Below are 21,008 nucleotides of genomic sequence, written 5' to 3'. Positions count from 1 at the left end.
TCCATTAGCATACGTGTGTGTGGTTGTGTAACGTGTATGCATATACATGATGTGTGTGGTTGGGTGGATGTTATATATCCATGCATTTGTTGAAATGACTGATTTATTGGTACAGGTGTCTGGAAGAAAATAGAGGAAAATGTTTACTAGCCACAGCCACTGCTGCGTGAGCAGCACTGTACTGGGAAGTGAGACACACCCACAGAAGAAAGACGGGAAGTACCCGGATTCAGAGCACTTCTGCTACCATTCAACACAGGAGGCAACACCCGACACAGTGATGTACAGCAGGCATTTCCACACATCTAGCACACATTATCATTCCATACATGTTGAAGGCAATCTACCTAGACTTAGATAAATGCAATGTACGTATTGTTCATGAGACCCAATCCATACCCTAATAGGACCATGGTACAAGATTCCATTGGCCAGTTTAGAGAGAAGTAAGGAAGGAACTTGTCACTTTTCCTTATATTCTAATAAAGAATAAAATATTTGTACCGTTAGGAACCCTTTTCCATACAGCTCATTAAATTAAAGCATTAGTTGACTTTAAAATCCTGGGAAGATAATATATACCATGTATGATTTGCATAGTTGACAATATATGACATTTATGACATGCATAGTAACGTATTATATCCTTCCACCTCTTTGAAAAGCTCCTAAGCTACCTTCCCATGCTAAAGTTATGCTAGCAGTAGAAGCACATGTTATGTGTTCTCAAAGAATAGTCCATATTTTTTAATCCTTTTGTTCATGCAGTCAATGTTTAGGTATCTGAAACACATTTTGATTTCGTTGTAAATGCTGCACATTGGTTGAAACTTGGAATGGAGGATCATTGGTATGTGGAATAAAAATCTGTGGAATTCTAGGTATTTCACAGACTAGAAAATCCATTCATTTTCGAGTTAAACATCTACCAGGCAAAGAGCACTTTCTCATAAAAAATAAACATCTACCTAGGAAGTTTTGGTCCCATTGCCACATTCATACATGAAGCCCAAGTTCTCAGTCCTGCATTCACATTTAATTTTGGCAAGCATATTTTACATTTTAAGTACTCATCTGATGAGCATTCTCCTAACCATGATTTTACTTTTGAGGAGCACTCAGCTATTGCGTTCTAATCCTACTGGACCTTTCCAGCTTTTAGACCACCACTTTTCATTCACAGTCTTGCAATCAAGAAGCTGTACCCAGTCTATATTACTCAAATTTGCTTGCATCTCGTTAAGGTTGGCATGTGTAAAACTTCTGGACTTAGTGGTGGCTACCTTCATTTGCCAAAATATATCAAAACTAAGTGAGGAAGGATCACTTGTCCCAAGTGGCTCCACTACCTTGATGCTGCAAATTCTGTTAGGATCATTACATAGCGCGAGATCCAGAATCAATTTGCTTCTTGTAGACTGACCAATTTACTGTGCCAAAAATGGTCATTTATAACATTTAAAAATTCTTCCTTACTTTTTCCTTGTCCTGTCATCAATTCCCAATTAATAGTGGGGTAATTAATGTAACCCATAATAATAGTCTAACCTTCTTGATGAGCTTATTTTATATTTCCAAAGAACATACTACAGTCTGAAGCTGACGGTCGGTAACATAATTGTCTCTGGGGTGTGTTGCCTCAAAATTATAAGGCTTTATTTAAATTTGAGGGAGAAAGGGTGCATTATTAAATAATCCTGTGCTACACTAAGCATATGCTGGCCCAGTGTAGGAGTACCCCTCTGGTTCAGGTGCAGCCTGTCATGCTTGTACAGGTCACCCCTGTACCAAAAGGAGCCCCAGTGCTCCATATACCCCTCTTTTCCACACTAGGTTTGTAGCCATGTGTAATAAAGCTTTGCATCCCTCTGCTTGCATGTGGTACCCGTAGAATTCCAGAGAAGACTACTGTGGAGGTTCTGCTCCTAATCATTTCTGCTAACTCCACAGATTTGTCCTGCAGAACCTCAAACCTAGTCTTACCAATGTCATTGGCTCCTACATGAACCATGACCACTGGATCCTTGCCTGCTTTGGCCAGGAGCTTGTCCGCACACTCTAGGAGATCACCCTGAGACTCATCAGTCCTCCCAATCTCAGGGTGAGGGGCAAGATCCAATTCCAGCAGGAATCACTTGGACAGCACAACCTCTGGAGATGCCGCCCCTGTGTGGTATGCATGCCTTTTTCTGTACTTGCGCCTTACTGTCACCCAGTTCTCTCTCCCTGTGTGCTCTGGAGTGTCCCCCCTTACCAGCTGTGGTGTGCACACCAGCTCTTTAAAGGATGTACTACTTAGGTCCTGGAACTCTATCAGTTCTGACCTGTGAAGTCCAGCAAGCTGGCCCTCGAGATCAAGGATCTTGCTCTGGAGGTGCTCAACAAGCCGGCAACAGTGCCAGATGAACTCTTTTCAGAAGTGTAATCATCCTGTAACCCTCATACAGGTTTTTTTTTTAACTCTGTAACTATCTCACTATCTCTCCCTAAGTCTCAACAGAGTAAGTTACTGCTGAGAGAACCAAGACCATAACTTAAAAACACACAAGGTGCCTCCGAACAGCTAGCAGTGGTTAAACACTGAAAAACCTGTTGCCTTCTGTTGGACCAAACAGGGCTGGCCCGTGGCATAAACGCTCCAATGTTCATCTTAGGGCCCTGGGACCAAATGACACAGAAAAACAGCTTGTTCAAGGTTTAATAGCATGCTTGTTGAAGGAAAAATAAAAGAACCACATTAAAATGTGTTACTTTTATCATTTATTTATTTGCACAAGTATACAATCCATTGAATTTTAAAAATACAAATCAGAGTCTGGAAAATAAATCCAAACAGCATTCCCGATCACGCTGCTTAGTCTTATTCAAGAAACATTGAAAATAAAGGTTCAAATAGAAACCTTTCTGAGGATAATCAAATCATACTGAATCATTATTTGATGTACAGTAAAGTATACTTTGCTTATAAAAAAGGATATTTTTTGGTCTTTAAGGTTTCGATTTTTGTGGATTTTCGCTCTTTATCATTTTTAAGGCACATTAGCTGTATTTCCCCCAAAGTATTACCAGTTAGAACACAGTTTCTTGAACAATGAGGGCCATAATTTCTCTAAATCAAACCTGAATCAATTTGGATCAAGATTATCCAAATTTTTGGCATGAAATCTTAATTTTGCCTTTGAGCTTTAAAAAACCCAAAAAGAACAATTAAGATCAATTACAGGTAGGATTGGATCACATCCTAATCTGAGAGATCAAATGTCATTTATTCGTTTTGGAAAGCCCAATTTTCAGATTTAATCCAATCCGATTAGTGTTATCCTGTCAAATTAAATTTGTAAAACGGATCTAATCGTTATGGTGATATCGCATTTTTTGTATTCCAGACAGTTACCCTGGAGTTCTCCGCTTCTGGATAAGACCGTCTGCGTATTGATTGCAACTTAACGTAATGTAATGTTCTTCGAGCATTTTGATGCACGGACGCCACAGTGATCGCCCAAAGCCTTAGGGTCAGCCCCGGGGCGTTTTCCACTTCTTGTGAGGTGAAATGTTATTTATTTATTTATTTATTTATTTATACATTTCAAGATAGAACTGTCATTCATCATTGGTTCATTGTCGTAGTTTCCAGACTGCCAACTGCCTCACACCCATTGGGCGTATACCCTGTCCCGTTGAAGGAGCGCAACCTGTTATAGTGCACTGTGTCTGTCCGTCAATTATTGGGACTGTACGGTCCGTGTGGACAAGAAGGAAAAGGCGTTTCTCAGGACCAAATTCTGTGTAATGATTGGAATATGGTTGTGCATGACTATTGCTTCTACAAAACCATTGGATAAAGCAACAGTCAGATGGCCTGTTTGATCTGTGAGTGGTGGAAATTTTCGGGGGGCGGGGGTGAGATGCGGTCAGTGTGTGTAGTACGCACGGGAGGGCGGATCATAGCAAAGTCAGCGACGCTCCCGACTCCCTTGAAAACTGTCAAATAAATAGACAGAGAAAGGTAAGTGTAACTGGAATTCTGCTGTTTATTATGGACACGTGGAGAGGGTATCAAGGACTTATAATCACTCTTGATAGTAGCGGCCCAGAGGTTTACCAGACAATGAAGTGACCTGCATTTTACATTACGTTCATTGTGCGCGTGTGGAAACGATAACTCCAGGGCGAAGTCGACACGATGGTACAGCAGTAGCCTACGTGTTGTGTCTGCTGCTAATAATTTCAGTGTCCTGCTGTGATTTTGTCGTATTTGTAGAGCTAACTGGCGAATTATTGTCCCAGTCGCGTATCTGAGATTTAGTTTCGGGGCCGCAGCAACGCGTGTGACTGACAGATTTAGACGATTATTTATGCTATTGATAAGGTTGTCAAATTATCACTGGTCGGCTACACGTCTGGCTGTGGACACAATGTACAACTGCCATTATGGCAAAGAGTTGGAGCCTCTGATATACGCCCAATACGCAGTCTAAACGCAGTGAGTAATTCTCCTTTCTGTTGGTACTCTAAGCAGTGCGCTTGCTTTGTTATTTTACTGTACGCAGTCATGCTGTAATGTGAACACTAGTCTGTGAGCCGTTCAGTCTACGTTCGGTTTTCAGTGCACTCTGTCCACTTATTCAGTCTGCTTTCATAATCATAATTGCTCTCTGCCACACTAGATCTCCGCAGTGTTGTTAACAGAATCCAATGGCTTTCTAGTTTACTCCCATGTTTGGTTAATCAGTGATGAAATGACGAGATGCCACAAATCGTATCACAGTACAACATTACAACAACTTTTTAGCCACTTTAAAGCAAGGTACTGGGAGTGTGAATCTTTCCCTCTCAGGATATTTGATACACATCTTGATGTCTGCTAAACGCCTACATTTACAAATGCAATGATTTTATTTGATTTGATTTGATTTGATTCAGCTCTGAGTCAGTTCATTTTAGCTCCTGTTAAATTAGATGTGATGCAATTCAGTTTAAATTCACTTGTGTTGCCTTTGCTATCAGTTGAAATTATTTATTCTAGATGATGAAATAAAGGTCAAAATGTTAATCAGTTAAGTCACTTTTAAAAAGCATTGTAAAAGCCAGTTTTTCCAAACCATAGAATCAAAGTTGGTGGGAGCATTGAATATTTCTGACAGCCAAGATGTTTTGTTTTTGTTTTTTTTTGTTCTGTGGGAGTGCACGTAATGGAGGTGAGGCAACTTCTAGTAAAATGTTGGAATGAAACAAAACGTAAGCCTAAACAAAAAAAAAAACAAAAGCCAGAATATTATGTTCAATTTAATAAAAATGCAGTTAACATAAAAAAAAATGTTTGTTCGTTTTTTGGTAGTAGCTGGTGCAAATAGCTTCCGCTAGCTGAAAGATGTGCTTGCTTACTCTCTTTCTCTCTTTTTCCTATCGGGGTAGTCTAATGACGTTACTCATTATAAACGAGAGAATTACACAATGCTGTGCACACACAGTGTCACACTAAAGAAACTTTGATTCATGTTATTTTGGCAAAAGTTTTTGACCAGTTTCTCTCTTAATTTGTACTTGTGTGGCATTTATGCAAGTTCAGCACTTAAATCAATGCATCTGTTCGAAGCGGTGAATCTTTACACACCTGGTTAATGGCATTTATGAATATAAACGTATGATGATGAGAGTAACTGGAGTTGCTGAACAAGGATTATTTTAATGTACAACTGTCTCTCACTCTGTGTCTTTTTCATTCTTTTCCATTTATGTGAAATCCTTGTCATGTGATGTGAGAGTAAGGAAGCTGGGAGCACTGTCCTCCTACCGTCTGCTTGCTAGTACCCTGTCCAGCATCTACAGCGGGCCTGGGCCAGGCATCCTTAGCGGGATCACTCCCTGGGGTCCATTTCAAATGATACTGTCCTGTTACCTTGTCTAAACTAGGGGACAACAGGAACACTTGTCTGCCTATTTGCAAGGCTGCTTAACTCCAGGTGCGCAGAGTATTTCGAAGCATTGAACAAGCGCAGATTTTATGTGAAATGTTCCAGCTATGGCTGTGCTGAATTCAGTCACCTTCAGACCTCTTCAAAATGGAAAGAAATTAAGCATCAAGTTACTTTGGAAAAAAGCAAAGAAATGTAGTTCTTATAAGTAACAAATGGTTAGCTTTGGTTTCCTGAACATGTATTAATGTTCCCCTTTGAGAAACAAAATTGTGGGTTTTAAAGAATTACTAATTACTAATACTTAATTAGTATTACGGATGTTGTGCCAAACGATGCAGAGCCTCTAGCGTAGCTCCATGTGTTCTGCCCTGTGTGAGCGACCCTGGGAAGCACATCTGCAGGCTAGCAGCTTAAACTAACCCATCCACCTCTGAGGATGCCCTGAGGTAGGGGGCACTGTGTGTCCCTCCAAGGCCTGGGAGATGCCATTCATAGCCATGCTGCTCGGATAAAACAGAAGCAGCAGTTGTGGAATGTTTTGTATTTATTTACCATTCTCATGTGCTTGTCTTGCCAATAAAAAAAGGCTACAAATATTTATTTTCTGACTGAATATTAGTTTTGTGTGTGTGTGTGTGTGTGTGTGTGTGTGTCCATGTCTGCGTTGGTGCATGTAAAGACATCAGGGACGGAGTTTAAGTGTGGTGAAAACATTTTTTCTCCACCATTTCTGTCACAAGTGGAAAAATCTGCTTTTATCGTAATATATGTCTTCTTTGGTCAGTTTATGGGCAGTGACCACTCTTTATGAAATGGAGAGCTGTTTGTGGTGAGCAGGTGTAGACGAGGAGTCCTTTGCAGAGACCCTGGAATCCAGGTGTAAATCGGCAGAGATTTAGCGTGCGCCATGTTAATCCTCTGTGTCGTCTGGGTATGGAGTTCACGTCTAGCCCGTATCACACAATCTGCACTGCCGCCAGAGACGCGAGCGGATTCTGATCAGCGGAGACGTTCTCTCGCCTTGCCCCATTTCCTCTCTCCCTCCGTCCTCTCGCTTGTCCTCTCCCCTGCCTTTTCACCGTAACCAAGGCCAGGGTGCTTCTCCAGACAGGCAGACTGACGGTCCTGTTAAGACCAGGAGTGTGTGGGTTGTGGCTTTGGGCTTCATTGTTCCTTTGTGGCTATTGTTTGTGTACTCGTGCGAATACATATGGCGCCCTGAAATACTGACCCCATTCACTGCACTGCCAGTCATCAGTAGGAGTAATAATAGGTAATGTCAGTGCTAACCACCTGCCAGCCCAGCTTACTCATAACACTGTTTAGCAGAGCCACTTAAAGCGCAGTGCAGAAAGGTCAGAGGAATAAAAGTACGCACACATGTTGACTCAAACTATCAAAGCAAAGCATCATTGAAAAAATAGTACTGTAATAACCATATTGTCCTGCGTAAGTACCATACTTACTGTACAGGAAGTAGGCCTAAAATACACAGTCAAAGAGATTTAATAATTACACAGAACACCAGTTGTAAACTAACTGATCCACACATTTTAGATGATGCTTTATTTTATTTTATCCCATTTTGCTTTCTGTGTTTCTGAATTTTTAATAAGGCATATTAACCCTAAGAGCAACAAAAGAGTAGCATCAATTCCTTGTGTTCAAAGCATGAGATGTGTGGAGCTGAGGTTGACTTCCAGTAGGACTGATGTGTAACCTGCTCAGTTAAACTGTCTCAAGCTGGAATAAATTAGAATGGAGTTAGCCTACATGCAGTAGTCACATGGCAAGTCAAGTCACAAGTTTATTTATATAGCTCATTTACAACAACCACAGTTGACCAACAGGCTTAAAATACCAGAAATTAATATAAAAGTAATAAAAATAAGAATGACCAAATGATGACATGGCAATGAACTTGCCTTGAAACAGTTGTTCAACAAAAGTTCCTCTCAACCAGTGACTGCAACTCTTTAATGAAGCCTTACAAAACTCTACAAAAGCATCCAACAGAGTTTGGTCTCGAAGACGTTGTCAGACAGACTGCAAATTTAAAGATTTGATATGAAAACGATCTGTAACTGAAAATGGTGATTTTTAAGTTGTTGTCCTGTCAGTGTTACAGCGATAGTGGGGAGAACATTGTGTCATAACGCGTGGAATCAGAGCAGCGTAATGGTGGAGTCTTCCACCATTGGAGGGCGTGTTACAGGCCACACACACTAGTGCTTTTTACTGAGAAACCTATAAAAGTCCTTTGAAGTCACCTTAAATGTCAGCTTTGAAGGGGGGACAATTTTGTTCTCAGCTTGATAGTCAGAAAAGACAAATATGTCTGGAAGGTCTTGGGAAGCTGAAATGCAGGACCATCCAGTGCAATATCTGTCGGCAGATGGACTGATGGGATTTGTCATCTCTGTTTTCTTTTATGTCACTAAATTTAAGGGACCAGTATCTCCCATGGCAGTCCCCTCTATTTATACATATTTCTGATATTCTGCATTCAGTCTCCTCTTAGCTGGCACACACACACACACACATGCACACATACAGACAAACAGACACACACAAACAGACACACACACACACACACACAGACACACACACACACACCTCCAGCCTGCAATAGTTAAATGGTGGTTTCAGATGGTACACTGCTATGCCTGTTGGTATTGTTACTGCAGTGGTCATAACTCATAATGTGGTGTTGTTTTGTGCCAGTATGCATTGATCCAAATATTCCAGATCTAGCATACCGCCTGCGGCATGCACTCACTCTGTCCCCTGTCCCGTTACCTGAATTCAGTAACTCTGAAACCTGCTAAGATGCTTCCTGGACTGGAATTACCTGGCCCTGTTCTGTCAGACCATTGGCAGACATTTGGATGCGCGTTTATGGAACCCAGGCCTGTATTCACAAAGCGCCTCTGGGTCGGACCGCTGATCTGGAGTCAGGCTTCCCTTATCCACATCCGACCCTTATCCATTTTGAGCCAAAAGGCTCAGCTGATCCTAGACCCTGCTGCTAGATGCTTTGTGAATACGGGCCTCTGTTCCTCCTCTGCATGGAATTATGGGTAATGGCAAAACCACCTGGAGAAACAAATGGATTAAAAAGGCAGCTGTGGGCAGATGAGGACTGTGCACTTTTTTTAAAAAAAGTTTGAAATTTGGGGGGGGGGGGTGGATTTGTGTGGAAGAGAACTGGACCCATGTAATGCTGGCAAAGTGGCACTATGTGATCATGACCTTGGCGAACCGTTGGCCAAGGTCACGGTGGCTGTTTTTAGTGTTGCAGTTGCCTGATGGGAGGGAGTGACCAGGCTCTGGGGAAAAGGAAGAGTTGGCTCTGTAATCGCCAACAATATCATATGGATTGCAGGGCATTACTGACAACCAGGCCACATTAGAGTTATACATTGACTCGTAAGCATCCAGTATCACAATATCTGCACTATGAGAGAGGGGTGGAGAGGGAATGAGGGGGAGGAGAGACAAGAGAGGAGAGAGAGGCGGCAGGAGGGAGAGCAAGAGACAGAGTGGAGTCACATGTAAATAATATTGGAGAAAGTGAGATGGAGGGAGAGGAAAAAATGAGAGGAAGGTGGAGTGTGTGAGAGAGGAGTGCAGGATGGGAAGGGAAGATAGTTGAAGGAGGGTATGAAGAATCATTCAAGATTGAAATGGAAAGGAGATCTCTGACTAGAAGGAGACTGGGGAGAAAGAGAGAAAGATGAGGTATTTTTAAAAAATGACCTTAATTAATTTTTTTCAGTCTGCTTCTTATGCCATCTTGTTTTTTGAAATGTCCGTAATGCCTTGCATAAGCTGAATAGTCTAACTTCGGTCATTATAAAACAACTGCTTTGAGTGCTTGTATCCTTGGGCATGCATAAGAGAAAGGGACAAAAGCAAGAGCGAGGGAGAGGTGTAGAGAGAAAGAGAGACCTGGAGGAGTTACAGACAGTGGCATAAGCGCTTCTCGGAATGCTATTACATAACCTTATGCTATGATGGGATTTATGGTGGAGATCAGATAAAAATAAAAGCTGAGCCTAGATTTATTTTCCCCTTCTGTGTGTGTGTGTTTGTGATTGTGTGTGTGTGTGTGTGTGTGTGTTTGTGTGTGCACGAGCTTGCATTTGTATGTGTTGCCTGCGTTTGGCATCGAACATTTATGCATCTAGCTGCATATTATGATACACACTACTTTGGCCACGCCCTCCTGTTTTATCCACTAACCGCAGAGTGGTTCTGACAGAGGTACAGAGAAGGTGGGGGGGGGGGGCGGGAGTGAACGTGAGGAGAGGCTGTCGTGAGCAGTGCGGTAAGGGAATGTGGGCTGACTGGCTGCAGAACATACACTCCCAACACAAACACATACATACACGCATACACACGTACACACACACAACCACATGCCCGCACGCTCGTTCACATTAACCGGTACATACACATGCACTTACGTTTTACTGTTCAGTCAGCAGACACTTTTAGCTGAAGTGACTTATAAAAGTGTATTTCACATGGTAAGCAAATGTGCAAAAGGCGAGATATGCAAGTGTATACACATAAACACACACAAATCGTCACAAACTGAAGTACACAAAGGCACACTTAAACACGCTAACACTTATTACTTTCACTGCATGTATCTGTTTCCCTCCACGCACAATGCAGACGCATAAAACAGTACTCTGTGTAATACTGGCACCCCCATTGGACATCACCTCTGCAGTGCATCAGTCTCATTGGCTTGTGTAATCATCCACCTACACAGGAGATGAGATCATATGTCTGGGCAGGGCCACTCCTTCAAGGTCAAGACTGTGTGGAATGTCACTGCTCTTGCAATAACAACAGTAACAGATGGAGATCAGCCAGTATCAGGCACTACTTGTTTGGAACTTGCTTCACAATGGGGTGAGCATCTCTCTGGGGGGACTGAAATGTAACTGGAACCACTCCTCGGTAAGGTGACCAACTAAGCTAATGAAATGCCGAATGAGGAGGAATATATTTGAGGGTCGGGGGTGGAACTTACACACAGTGCACACCTGTTTATGACCTGTCCCTCAGGATCTTAGGCCAATCAGAGAAGAGCGATTGTTGTGAATAACAAACCAGTAGCACCCTGCTGTACCCTGCAGCAGCGGCTATGCTAAAGAGTCCAAAGCGGCTTCAGCTGCTGCTCCTGGAGGTGAGTGAGGGAGAGCCCTGAGGGAGAGCTCTGTTATCCGCAGGTGTGCAGGCGGCTCCATTGTCCCCTGCCACTTACCGTGCTGAAATCTGAGAGTGCCGAAGACTTCAGTCATCAATCATGAACCTCTACCTCGACCACATCTCAAAACACTACAGAGCCCCTTACTCCTGGTGTACTGTGCTACTGTGCAGTGCATGGCTTCACGGCTGGTCGATCCCAGAGATGGCTAACACCAAAAAAAAACACCAGACTTCCTGTTTCTACCCTTTCTTTGTGTATTGCCAGTGCTTTCAGTCAACTGAAGTTGGCACTTTCCAGTGCTGGTCTAAGAAACCTGTTCATTATTTGTATCACCTGCTGTGTGAAAATACTCTACAGCATGGCCTCTGTTTTACTTTCACTTGTGTGTACGAGTTCAACTGGCTGTACTGACGGTTTAAGTATTAATTTCAACACTACTGTAATCTTGTTGTGTTATCTTTCAGTTGTCACATGATTGACAAGTCATAAATCTCAGTTCACAACACTTTATAACCAGCTTTTATGATCAGTATGCTGTTGTTCCAGATCTTATGACAAGGTTTATTTTTTTGTGCTTCAGTGACCTCCCCCTGGGTGAGTCACTGTAGGTGCACCAGGCCTGCTTGAAATGTCCTCTCCCCAGCTGGCTTAACGAGTAGCAGCCATTCAACAGCACGTTAGCCTGTAGCTGCTGCCCCTCCAGAATGACCGGCGGTTTTTCAGCCTCCAGTTCCTTTGTGACCTATAAGCAGCCAGCCCTGCCCACCCCCTCCCACCCCCCTGTTGAATTCTGGGAGTTCCCGGCTGGGACGTTGTCCGCAGAGAGGCCTGTTTGTCACGTGTCGAACGTGGCGGTCGGAATGCGTCTTTATGCTTTACACATCAGCCTCGCTTTGGGGCTGGGAACCCCCAGCTCCTGCCTGAGTTTGCGCATGGCTGCTGGAAGATGTCATCATTTATAAAACATATTTTCGCCCTCGTGTTGCACTCTGTTCCCGTACATAATCAACGTGCTTCATTCTAATCTTTCTCTTGTGGCCTGGCCAAAATGGGAAGAACCAAAGCACAAGCTTCAGCACTTCTCTGTCTGACGTAAGCTTGTTGGCAAATGAACAGATTTGATGAGGGACCTTGTTCGTGTATTTGCCAACAACCCAAAAAGGATTGCTGGCAGTAGTTTCCTCTGAAGACGTTCATAGATCAGCTCACTTTTCATTTACATTTAGGTATACACTTTTCCAGGGGGACTTTCAAGTGACTATAACCAGGCTGGAACAACACTGTGAGATAGAAAATCTGTTTCTTGTTTTCTCTGTATCCGTATATCATGATGGATTTTCTTTTTCTCTTGCTTAGCTCTTTTAAATTGTACATCTTTTCAAAATGAAGGAGCTCTGAAGAAATCGGTTTGTTTTGGACCAGCGGCTTTGCACAAAAATGTCAATCAGTGATTTCTGTGACATGTATGCTTGTGTGGCTTTACAATGCGAGCTTGTGATTCATTGGACAAGACAGTTCGAGCTTTGTCAGCATTCCATTAGCTGGAGTGTGCTCATCTGAAAGGTATTTCACAAGAGGCCACTGTGACGCCACCAATCAAAACTGCTGAGGAGGCCTGTGTCGCTCGCAGTGTCGCAGGACACTGAACCCTCTGCTAAACATTTCAAATTCCTGTGCCCTGACAGTATCTTTTCTTATATGTGTGCGCGTTTTGTTTCCAGAAAATTCTGATGAGAATTCAGAAGCACAGATAGGTTACTGTGGTCAGATGGTTTAGAATTTGTGAGTGTGAGAAATAACCTCATCTATTGCCGTATTCCCACCTGCAACCCAGCAGTAGCCAGGGGGCCTGGATTTGTCTCCTAGCTTCTCAGTACAAATAATGACATCATAAACCTGCAACCTCAAAGGACTGTGCTGTATTGTTTGAAGAAGCTCTATAAAAATCCTGAAACTGCAATGGAGGCTTGCTGTGTGGAAAGTGGGAAACTATCATCCACACTACTACTACTACCATATTATAGCGAGTTATTTAGAGAATATGAGGAATAATTTCATGCATCAAAATGTCTAGGATGATTTGTAAATCGGGATGACTTTGTGCTCTAACGTCAATGCTCTAATCTAATTTTACAGAGCAGCCACTACAAGGACTACATCTTTTGTATTACAAACCAGAGACTTGGTGACTGCACAATCTTGTGTGTTCCCAGTATCCATTGCACGAGAAACTGATCATGTGATATGATTGGCCTCCAATCTCGTCTGTTGAAAACAGCAACGTCCCGTCGTTCATTTATATACTGCCATTGACAGTAACAACTTTTGCTGGGTCGGCCTCTCCCCTTAGCTGGCCTCTCCCCTTACCTCGCAGCACACGCTTAGAGTTTTCTAGCCATACCTGTGTTTTCTTCTCTTGAGACTGTGAATGTGTACAGAGATCCTGACGCACCCTCATCTCTTTAGATATTCACTGAAGTACAGTCTGTTTGTTCCTGTGTGGCCTTGTTAGCAGTCTGATACTTCAACCTGTTGCTTTAATTGCGTAACTGCTGCCACATTTCCTCTCACTTCATAGGTTGGCATTTTGTACTAATTGCTCTCTACATCTACAACACAGCTGCATAGGAATGAGTATGTTCAGAGGATAAGAGTAAAAACATGACCTCTTATAGAATCCTTACTCAGCTTCATCTGGCCATTTCATTACATTACACTCACTCCCCTCCTCTTTCAGAATCCATGTTTCTGATTAACAGCACCGGGTTCCTCTGTATGGTAAAATCTCTGCAAATAGTGACATTTTGCTTGGTGTGAACTTGACTGAACGTTCAGCCTTGTTTTGTTTTCTGGAGGACAGTATAGCTAATGGTTAGCGTACTGAGCTTGTAGCTCTGAGGTTTTAGGCTCGAGTCCCTGGTGGGGCACTGCCGTTGTGCCCTTGTGCAAAGCACCTGTCCTGAATTGCTTCAGTAAATATCCGGCTGTGTAAATGGGTTTCTCGCTACCCATTCACTGCACCGCTCCCTGACCTTTGGTTCTTTTGTGCATGCTGTTACTAATTATAAACGTAATGACCTGTGGTAGGTTTGCAGTCTGGATTCTTCCATAATGAGCAGTGTTCTTTCTCAAATATCCATGCTTACTGGTTTTTAACCTCTTTCATTTTATGATTCATTCATTGATTCATTGTGTGTGGAGTTTTCTTTCGATTTGTAATGATCTGTACAGCGTGTTCTTTGATTTGAAACTTTGGAAAGCTTAATTAATGGAACGTAAATGATGTAAGATGGCTGCTCTTAGCGTGGTGATTCATTATATGGTGAACTTTAACACATGGGGAGAGTGTGGGGGGGGGGGGGGTGGTTTGACCGTGCCTGTCCCCAAGTCTTCTCTGCCCCACACCCAACAGCTCCTCACACAGAGATGCACTTGTTGGAGTGTATGTTTTGCAGGGGCAGATGTTTGGGAATGTTTCAGTGGGTGTATTCATGTGTTGTATCAGTGGCTTTTGCTCTCAGCCCAGTACATTTTGAGTGCAGCGATGTGTGTGTGTGTGTGTGTGTGTGTGTGTGTGCGTGAGAGACAGAAATGCTGTTTATGATCGTCACTTACCTAAACATGTGACGTCTGTCCTCTGCCCTAACACATCCCCTTATCGTAGTTTCTGTCTCTCTTTCCCTCCCTGCCTTCCTCCCTCACCCAAACACACATGCGCGCACACACCTGTATGCATTACTTCATGTTCTAGCTTTACAGCATATGATCACTAGCCCTTTAAGGTGCAGTTACTAGATTACTTGTACAGTCATAAAAAAAACCCTTTTGCTGAGAATTGTGTATAGTTTGTTACATTTATGAAGGGAGATGCTTACTAAAGCCATTTGAGTTAAGTACATCAAGGATTCCTTCAACCTTCTAGCTGTACGTCCATTTCCCTAAACCACATCACTTGGCTGGCATGAGAGGGCATACATTATGGCACTTATTGTATAGCCCTGTGGTTTCATTCTCCTAATGGACCAGCTCCAGGATACGGTTGGAACCCCACCCTACATGACTGCATAAGAATAGGCCTGGATGTTTAAATAAACAGGATGGAGGGGCGGGGCTGTGGTCTGACATTGTGCTTGAGCTGGCTGTTCAGTGGATAGTAATTAGCGATGGTGCTCCATCCAACCAGACACCTACTCCTGGCAACCCGAGGTGCCGCTTAACCCTTCGCACCCCCTCGTCCTCCTCCTCCACGCCCCCTGTCACTGTCCCCGTTCCCATCGAGACCCAGACCGAGCTCCGGAGGTGCGCCCTGTCCCCGTCCCCATCGGGACCCACCCCAAGACCTGTAGACACGCGCCTTGGCTCTGTCCCCAAAATCTGAGACAGGCAGTGCCTCTGGCTTTCCTCCAGCCACTCCTGGGCCTCACCAAGCTGGACAGCTTCCACGGAATTCTGTGGACTGTTTTTTCCACTTCGGTTGAGATACGACAAAAAATACCCTGAAAATATTTATTGACTTCCCCAGCAGTCTGAAGGAGGCTGGTTTCGTCTTGAACGTCCAAAGATCCTGAACATGAAACGTGATGTTAAAGGCCCGCCCAGGCCTCAGCGTGTTCGGTCCGATGTCTATCAGCTTACAGTAACTGGGCTTGCCTTGGAGATCTTAACTCTTCCCTCTCCACTTTTGCTCCTCTCCACCTCTCTACCTTTACTGATCCACCTCTCCTCCTCTCTACCTCTCCCTCTCTTCACCTTTAATGTACCTATCCACCTCTCCCCCGTCCCCCTCCCTCTCTCTGCAGGACAATGGATCTGAGTTTGACCGATGCTCTGACCGATGGCGTCGTGCCCCAGACTGGCTCAGAGAACCTGCTGCAGAGGGACTTTGTTGCAGCTCTAGAGGCAGAGAGCTACGATGACAAAGTGGGGGAGACCATTGGGAAGACAGAGTACCACCCCCTGCTGGACAATGATGGGAAAAAGGAAGGTAAGCTGGTGGGTTATAGGGGGCATGCACACGGGAGGCAGGACAGGATTCTGGGAGTTGGAAAGGTTGTGTTTTGGGCAGCTTTTGAGCAATTTTTCTCTTTTCTCCTATTTTTCGATGTCCCATTTGTATTTGTAAGTCGGTTACTCTGTTCCCGTCTCTAATTCATTCTTGGAGAACAGAGATGAGCTCATGCTCTTGTCCATTCTGTCTGACACTTGTGCTTTTAGTGCCGATAACCCTGACCCGGCCCCCCACTATTTCCCATCACCCCGAAAGCCTGTCAGCAGACTGCTGGTGCCAGTTCAGCTGCGCAGACAGTGTGTCAGCAGACTGCTGGTGCCAGTTCAGCTGCGCAGACAGTGTGTCAGCAGACTGCTGGTGCCAGTTCAGCTGCGCAGACAGTGTGTCAGCAGACTGCTGGTGCCAGTTCAGCTGCGCAGACAGTGTGTCAGCAGACTGCTGGTGCCGGTTCAGCTGCACAGACAGTGTGTCAGCAGACTGCTGGTTCCGGTTCAGCTGCGCAGACAGTGTGTTCGCAGACTGCTGGTGCCAGTTCAGCTGCGCAGACAGTGTGTCAGCAGACTGCTGGTTCCGGTTCAGCTGCGCAGACAGTGTGTTCGCAGACTGCTAGTACCAGTTCAGCTGCGCAGACAGTGTGTCAGCAGACTGCTGGTGTCGGTTCAGCTGCGCAGACAGTGTGTTCGCAGACTGCTAGTACCAGTTCAGCTGCGCAGACAGTGTGTCAGCAGACTGCTGGTGTCGGTTCAGCTGCACAGACAGTGTGTTCGCAGACTGCTAGTACCAGTTCAGCTGCACAGACAGTGTGTTCGCAGACTGCTAGTACCAGTTCAGCTGCGCAGACAGTGTGTTGGGATACTGCTGCTGCCTGGTTGCCTGGAGGAGTTGCTGGTGTGTGAAGGATGTAGAAAAACAGCACCAAGTCAAAACCCTCACTCCCTGGGTGATCCCAGAGCAGGTAATGACTTAGGTGACTTAGTCTCTGTCAATGATACTGTGAATGAAGAATGGTGAAATATGTTGAAGAGTAGAAAGAGGGAATGCAGACTGTGGCCGCAATCACTGTGAGTGGTTTGATGAGTTTTGCTCACCTCTAACCGCTTAGACAAGATTACACCTTACAGGTCCAGGAATTTCATTTAGGGCCTGTGCAGTGCGAGAGTTAACTAAATCTCCACTTTCACTATCCACCATTCGCTGGGCGTGAGTGTGACACCCAACCCTTTCTCTGCTCTGTGAGCGAGCTTCTCAGATGCATTCAAGTGAACTGAGCCGCCTGTATCGGGTTTCTGATGGCTTTCTTAAGAGGATGTGTGCATCTGGCTGGCAGTTAATCCCCACCTGTTTGTGCTGTAAGGAGAACAGCAGTGTAGTGGGCCGGTAGGAGCGTTCAACTTTATCTGACCTGAGTGAGGTTCTGCCAGGTAAGAATGTGAGGTAGAGGTGGAGGGGGAAGTCTAAAGAGTGTTAGTGTGGTATGGTCACCCAGTCCAGTAGCAGTTTAGCAGCTGTATGTTTGTCTGAATGTGGGTCTTAGTCTGGTTCTCCTAACGCTAGATTACTAATGCCAATAGTAACAATAACCTGAGTGTCAAAGTTAGGAGCTACACTCCTGAGGCTGATTAATGACTAACGGGTTTATCTTCAAAGAGGTTTATTTGCGTTTTTGTATGTAAGCTTTAACAGTACATGGCAGCAATACTGATCTTGTACATTGATAATGGCAAAAAATAATTATCTTTTCATTGTTCTGAGTGTGAAATAAATGTTAGCAGAGCAAAAAACACCAATAATATGTGATAATATTCAAAACTCTGTCAGTTATCAGTAGTCGGTGAGCATTAGCTGTGAGCTAATGAACTAGCCAATGAAAGTGCCAATGAAATTTCAGTGGATAGAGCATTTTTTGTTAAGACAAGTAGTAATTGGGTATGAAGCCTTATGACCTCATAATGGGTGAGGCTGTGCTATCAATAAAAAAAAACAAAATGTCTGCTACTGACAACACATGGTAGCTTCATCTGTTCTCAGATTAAGGGATCCTCATTCTCCCATTGCTAATCGGACACAGTCAGCACACACGGCTTGTCCTTCCTTGTCCGTCTCAAGTACAGTACTGTGCAAAAGTCTTAGGCACCCTAGATTTTTAAATATGATATATAGTATATATTTGGCCTTAGATGTTTATTTATTTTTTGTTTTCTGTATTAGTGTGTCAGTAGAAAAGCTCAAATTTGAAATTTCTAAACATGAATTTTCCAAAAAATGAAATTTTACAGATACATTTTTGTATTTTGTTAAATAAAGTAATATTTTAAGTAATAGACTACTTTTCGGATAAAAACTTGATCAAGGGTCTCTGGGATTACCTGGAGAGCCAGAAGCAAGCGAAACAGCCAAAATCTGCAGAAGAACTCCAAAATGCTTGGGACAACCGACCAGCCGATTTTCGTATAAAACTGCAGGACAGTGTACCTAAGAGAATTGATGTAGTTTTAAAGGCGAAGGGTGGTCACACCAAACATTGATTTTATTTAGTTTTTAACTATTTACTGCTCTTTATATTATTTTTTCGATATTTATAACCTTTCATTTTATAATTTTTGAAAGCATCTTAGCTGTACAGCATTTTTTTTTACGGTTGCCTAAGACTTTTGCACAGTACTGTACTGCTCAAGTAAATGTCCTTGAATTTTCTAACGAGCCGTTTAAAACCACATTACACAGCTGTTGCATGGTGTCACGTCTCTGTGCCCAAACAAACAGATTTGGGCCAAGTGACTGAAGGAAAACAGGTTTCCCCTGTGAGCACACTGCTCAACTAATGTGAATTGGAATAGGCTGTCTAGCTGTCATACAGTAAATGCATATGAAGCAAAAACTTACAATGGTATCTTTCTTAGGCTGTACTACGTCAAAAAATCATAAGACGGAACACAAAGAGCTTGATATTTGATGAATTTACTTTTATTCTGTTTTACACATACTGTATCTAAGTGATCTCAGTGCTGTGTGCACTCCAAACTCAAAGCTTCAGTGCAGACTCTGAATTAGTAATAAAAAAGGGTCAATTTAAAGGTTTAAATTTATCATAAATTAAAATGATATTATTTTTAAACCAAACCATAACCCTTACACCGAACAGTGCTGTGTGCCTGTGCCTGGCTGTGTAAGATGTCTCCTGAGCCTGCATCCGCAGACGTGGGTTTGATGGGAGGAGTTCAGCGTCGCTGTTGCTGAAGTACACAGTGCAGCTCTGTGCCCTATGGCTGAGAGCTGTTCCTTTCATAATAGCACAGCGCTGTGTACGGAGGCAGCCGTACTCATCTGCAGTGCATGATGGGAGCTCTGCATTACGGGGTGACTGCTGAATGTTGGTTCCCCCATAACAGGCTGGTGAGAAAGAGGTTGTGATGTCATGGGGAAACATCTGCAGTATGCATGTGTGTGTGTGTGTGCTTGCGCGCGCACGTGTGCGTGTTTTTATGCAAGTGCGTGCTTCTCCGCGTGCCGCATAACCGTGTTTCTCTGTGTGTGGGTGTACACGCTGATGTCAGCAGAATTCCTCTCTGCCTGCTGATTTGACAGCATGCTAAAAGTGGGTGGAGCCCTGCAATCTCTCACTCAGACCAGGCTGCAGCTTCTGCAGTGATGAGGCGAGGTCCCTGCAGGCCGCTCGTACAGATTTACTCTTCTAGAAAAAGAGAAATCGACGTAGCTCTGCATAAATAATCATCGGTTATGGGAATAAAATAAAGGCAGAACTTTCACCAGGGCTGAATGGCTTCACATAGCAGTGTGAATAACACTGAGTGCTGTTCTAGGGAAACTTTTACTTTAGCGTTTTTATATACAAAATAAAATATCACTGAACAATGGGGAGTCTATACTTGCGTAACACATCTCCACCTGAGACTTGTCGGATGCCCCTGATGATGGCAGGTGTAACGCATGCTTCAGAGGGTGCCAGTGTGTCTGCTGTCAAATTTAGCTTCATTTTCACTGTGATGGAGGAGCTGCTGAGGGCTGTCTGTAAGTGCGAGAGCGTGTGTAAGTGTGTGAAGGTGTGTGCATGTGTGCACATATGAATTGAATCCATTCATCCTCAGTGCAGTGAGCATTTGACAGGAGAACAGAGCCAGCAGAGGAAGTAAGTAGGTCAGGGAGTTCATGGCTCAAGCCATAGAGAAACAGTGTGAGATTCACTGTCACTCTGACCATGTGACTGAGGTTGAGAGTGACCGTTTGTGTGAGGGTGTGTGTCTGACAGTGTGACTGAGGGTGTGTGATTTACATACCCCCCTACCTCATTAGATCAAGCAGAGGCCTGGATCTTGCACATCCATCAGTTATTCTGAAGAGAAAGCTGTCACAAGTTATCACCAGCAGTCAGGGAGTGAATCATTTTATTTGGTTCACAAACCTCCTGCCAATCACAGGCTGGAACAGACGGGAGAAAAGGGAACCTGTCACAGTCCACTGACTCAGACAATGTCAGAGGCTCTAAAGTTGCACTGGAAAGTATGGCTGGGCGATATGGACAAAATCAAATATCAGGATATTTTTGACCAAAAACCTCGATATCGATATTGTGATGATATTTTGGGGATAACTATTGGTACTTTCAAAATTACACAATGAGATTTTTGATAAATAATCGTCAGTAATGCCTATGTAATAACTAAGTGGGTAAAGGCAAATAATAGAACAGCTAGAACAGTCAGGTAAGTTCAGAAAATTACATCACTTTACTGTAATTCTGCCTTTAAAACCAGGAAAAGACAACACTTATGCCATATCACGATATACAAAATCCCAGACGATATGTAGTCTCATATCACGATATCGATATAATATC

At 43.7% G+C, this 21,008-nt stretch overlaps 1 protein-coding gene across 12 annotated transcripts in view; it reads left to right on the top strand.

The window, feature by feature from the left end:
* The first annotated feature begins 3,893 nt into the window (after nt 1-3,893).
* Nucleotides 3,894-21,008, top strand: part of LOC118233067 (microtubule-associated protein 4-like) — a 41,721-nt gene continuing 24,606 nt past the window's right edge. For 4 of the 12 annotated variants that reach the window (XM_035428396.1, XM_035428400.1, XM_035428401.1 and 1 more), the window contains exons 1-2: nt 9,446-9,659; nt 15,945-16,129. In XM_035428396.1, coding sequence (XP_035284287.1) covers nt 9,655-9,659; nt 15,945-16,129 — 190 coding nt within the window. In that variant the 5' untranslated portion in view covers nt 9,446-9,654. Of the gene's footprint in view, nt 4,007-4,044; nt 4,484-9,444; nt 9,660-15,944; nt 16,130-21,008 lie in introns of those variants that run through there. The other 8 variants (XM_035428395.1, XM_035428403.1, XM_035428397.1 and 5 more) reach the window with 7 other exon arrangements.

The sequence above is a fragment of the Anguilla anguilla genome, chromosome 8 (assembly GCF_013347855.1).
Source record: "Anguilla anguilla isolate fAngAng1 chromosome 8, fAngAng1.pri, whole genome shotgun sequence".
NCBI lineage: Eukaryota > Metazoa > Chordata > Actinopteri > Anguilliformes > Anguillidae > Anguilla > Anguilla anguilla.
This window is presented reverse-complemented; position numbering and strand designations above follow the sequence as displayed.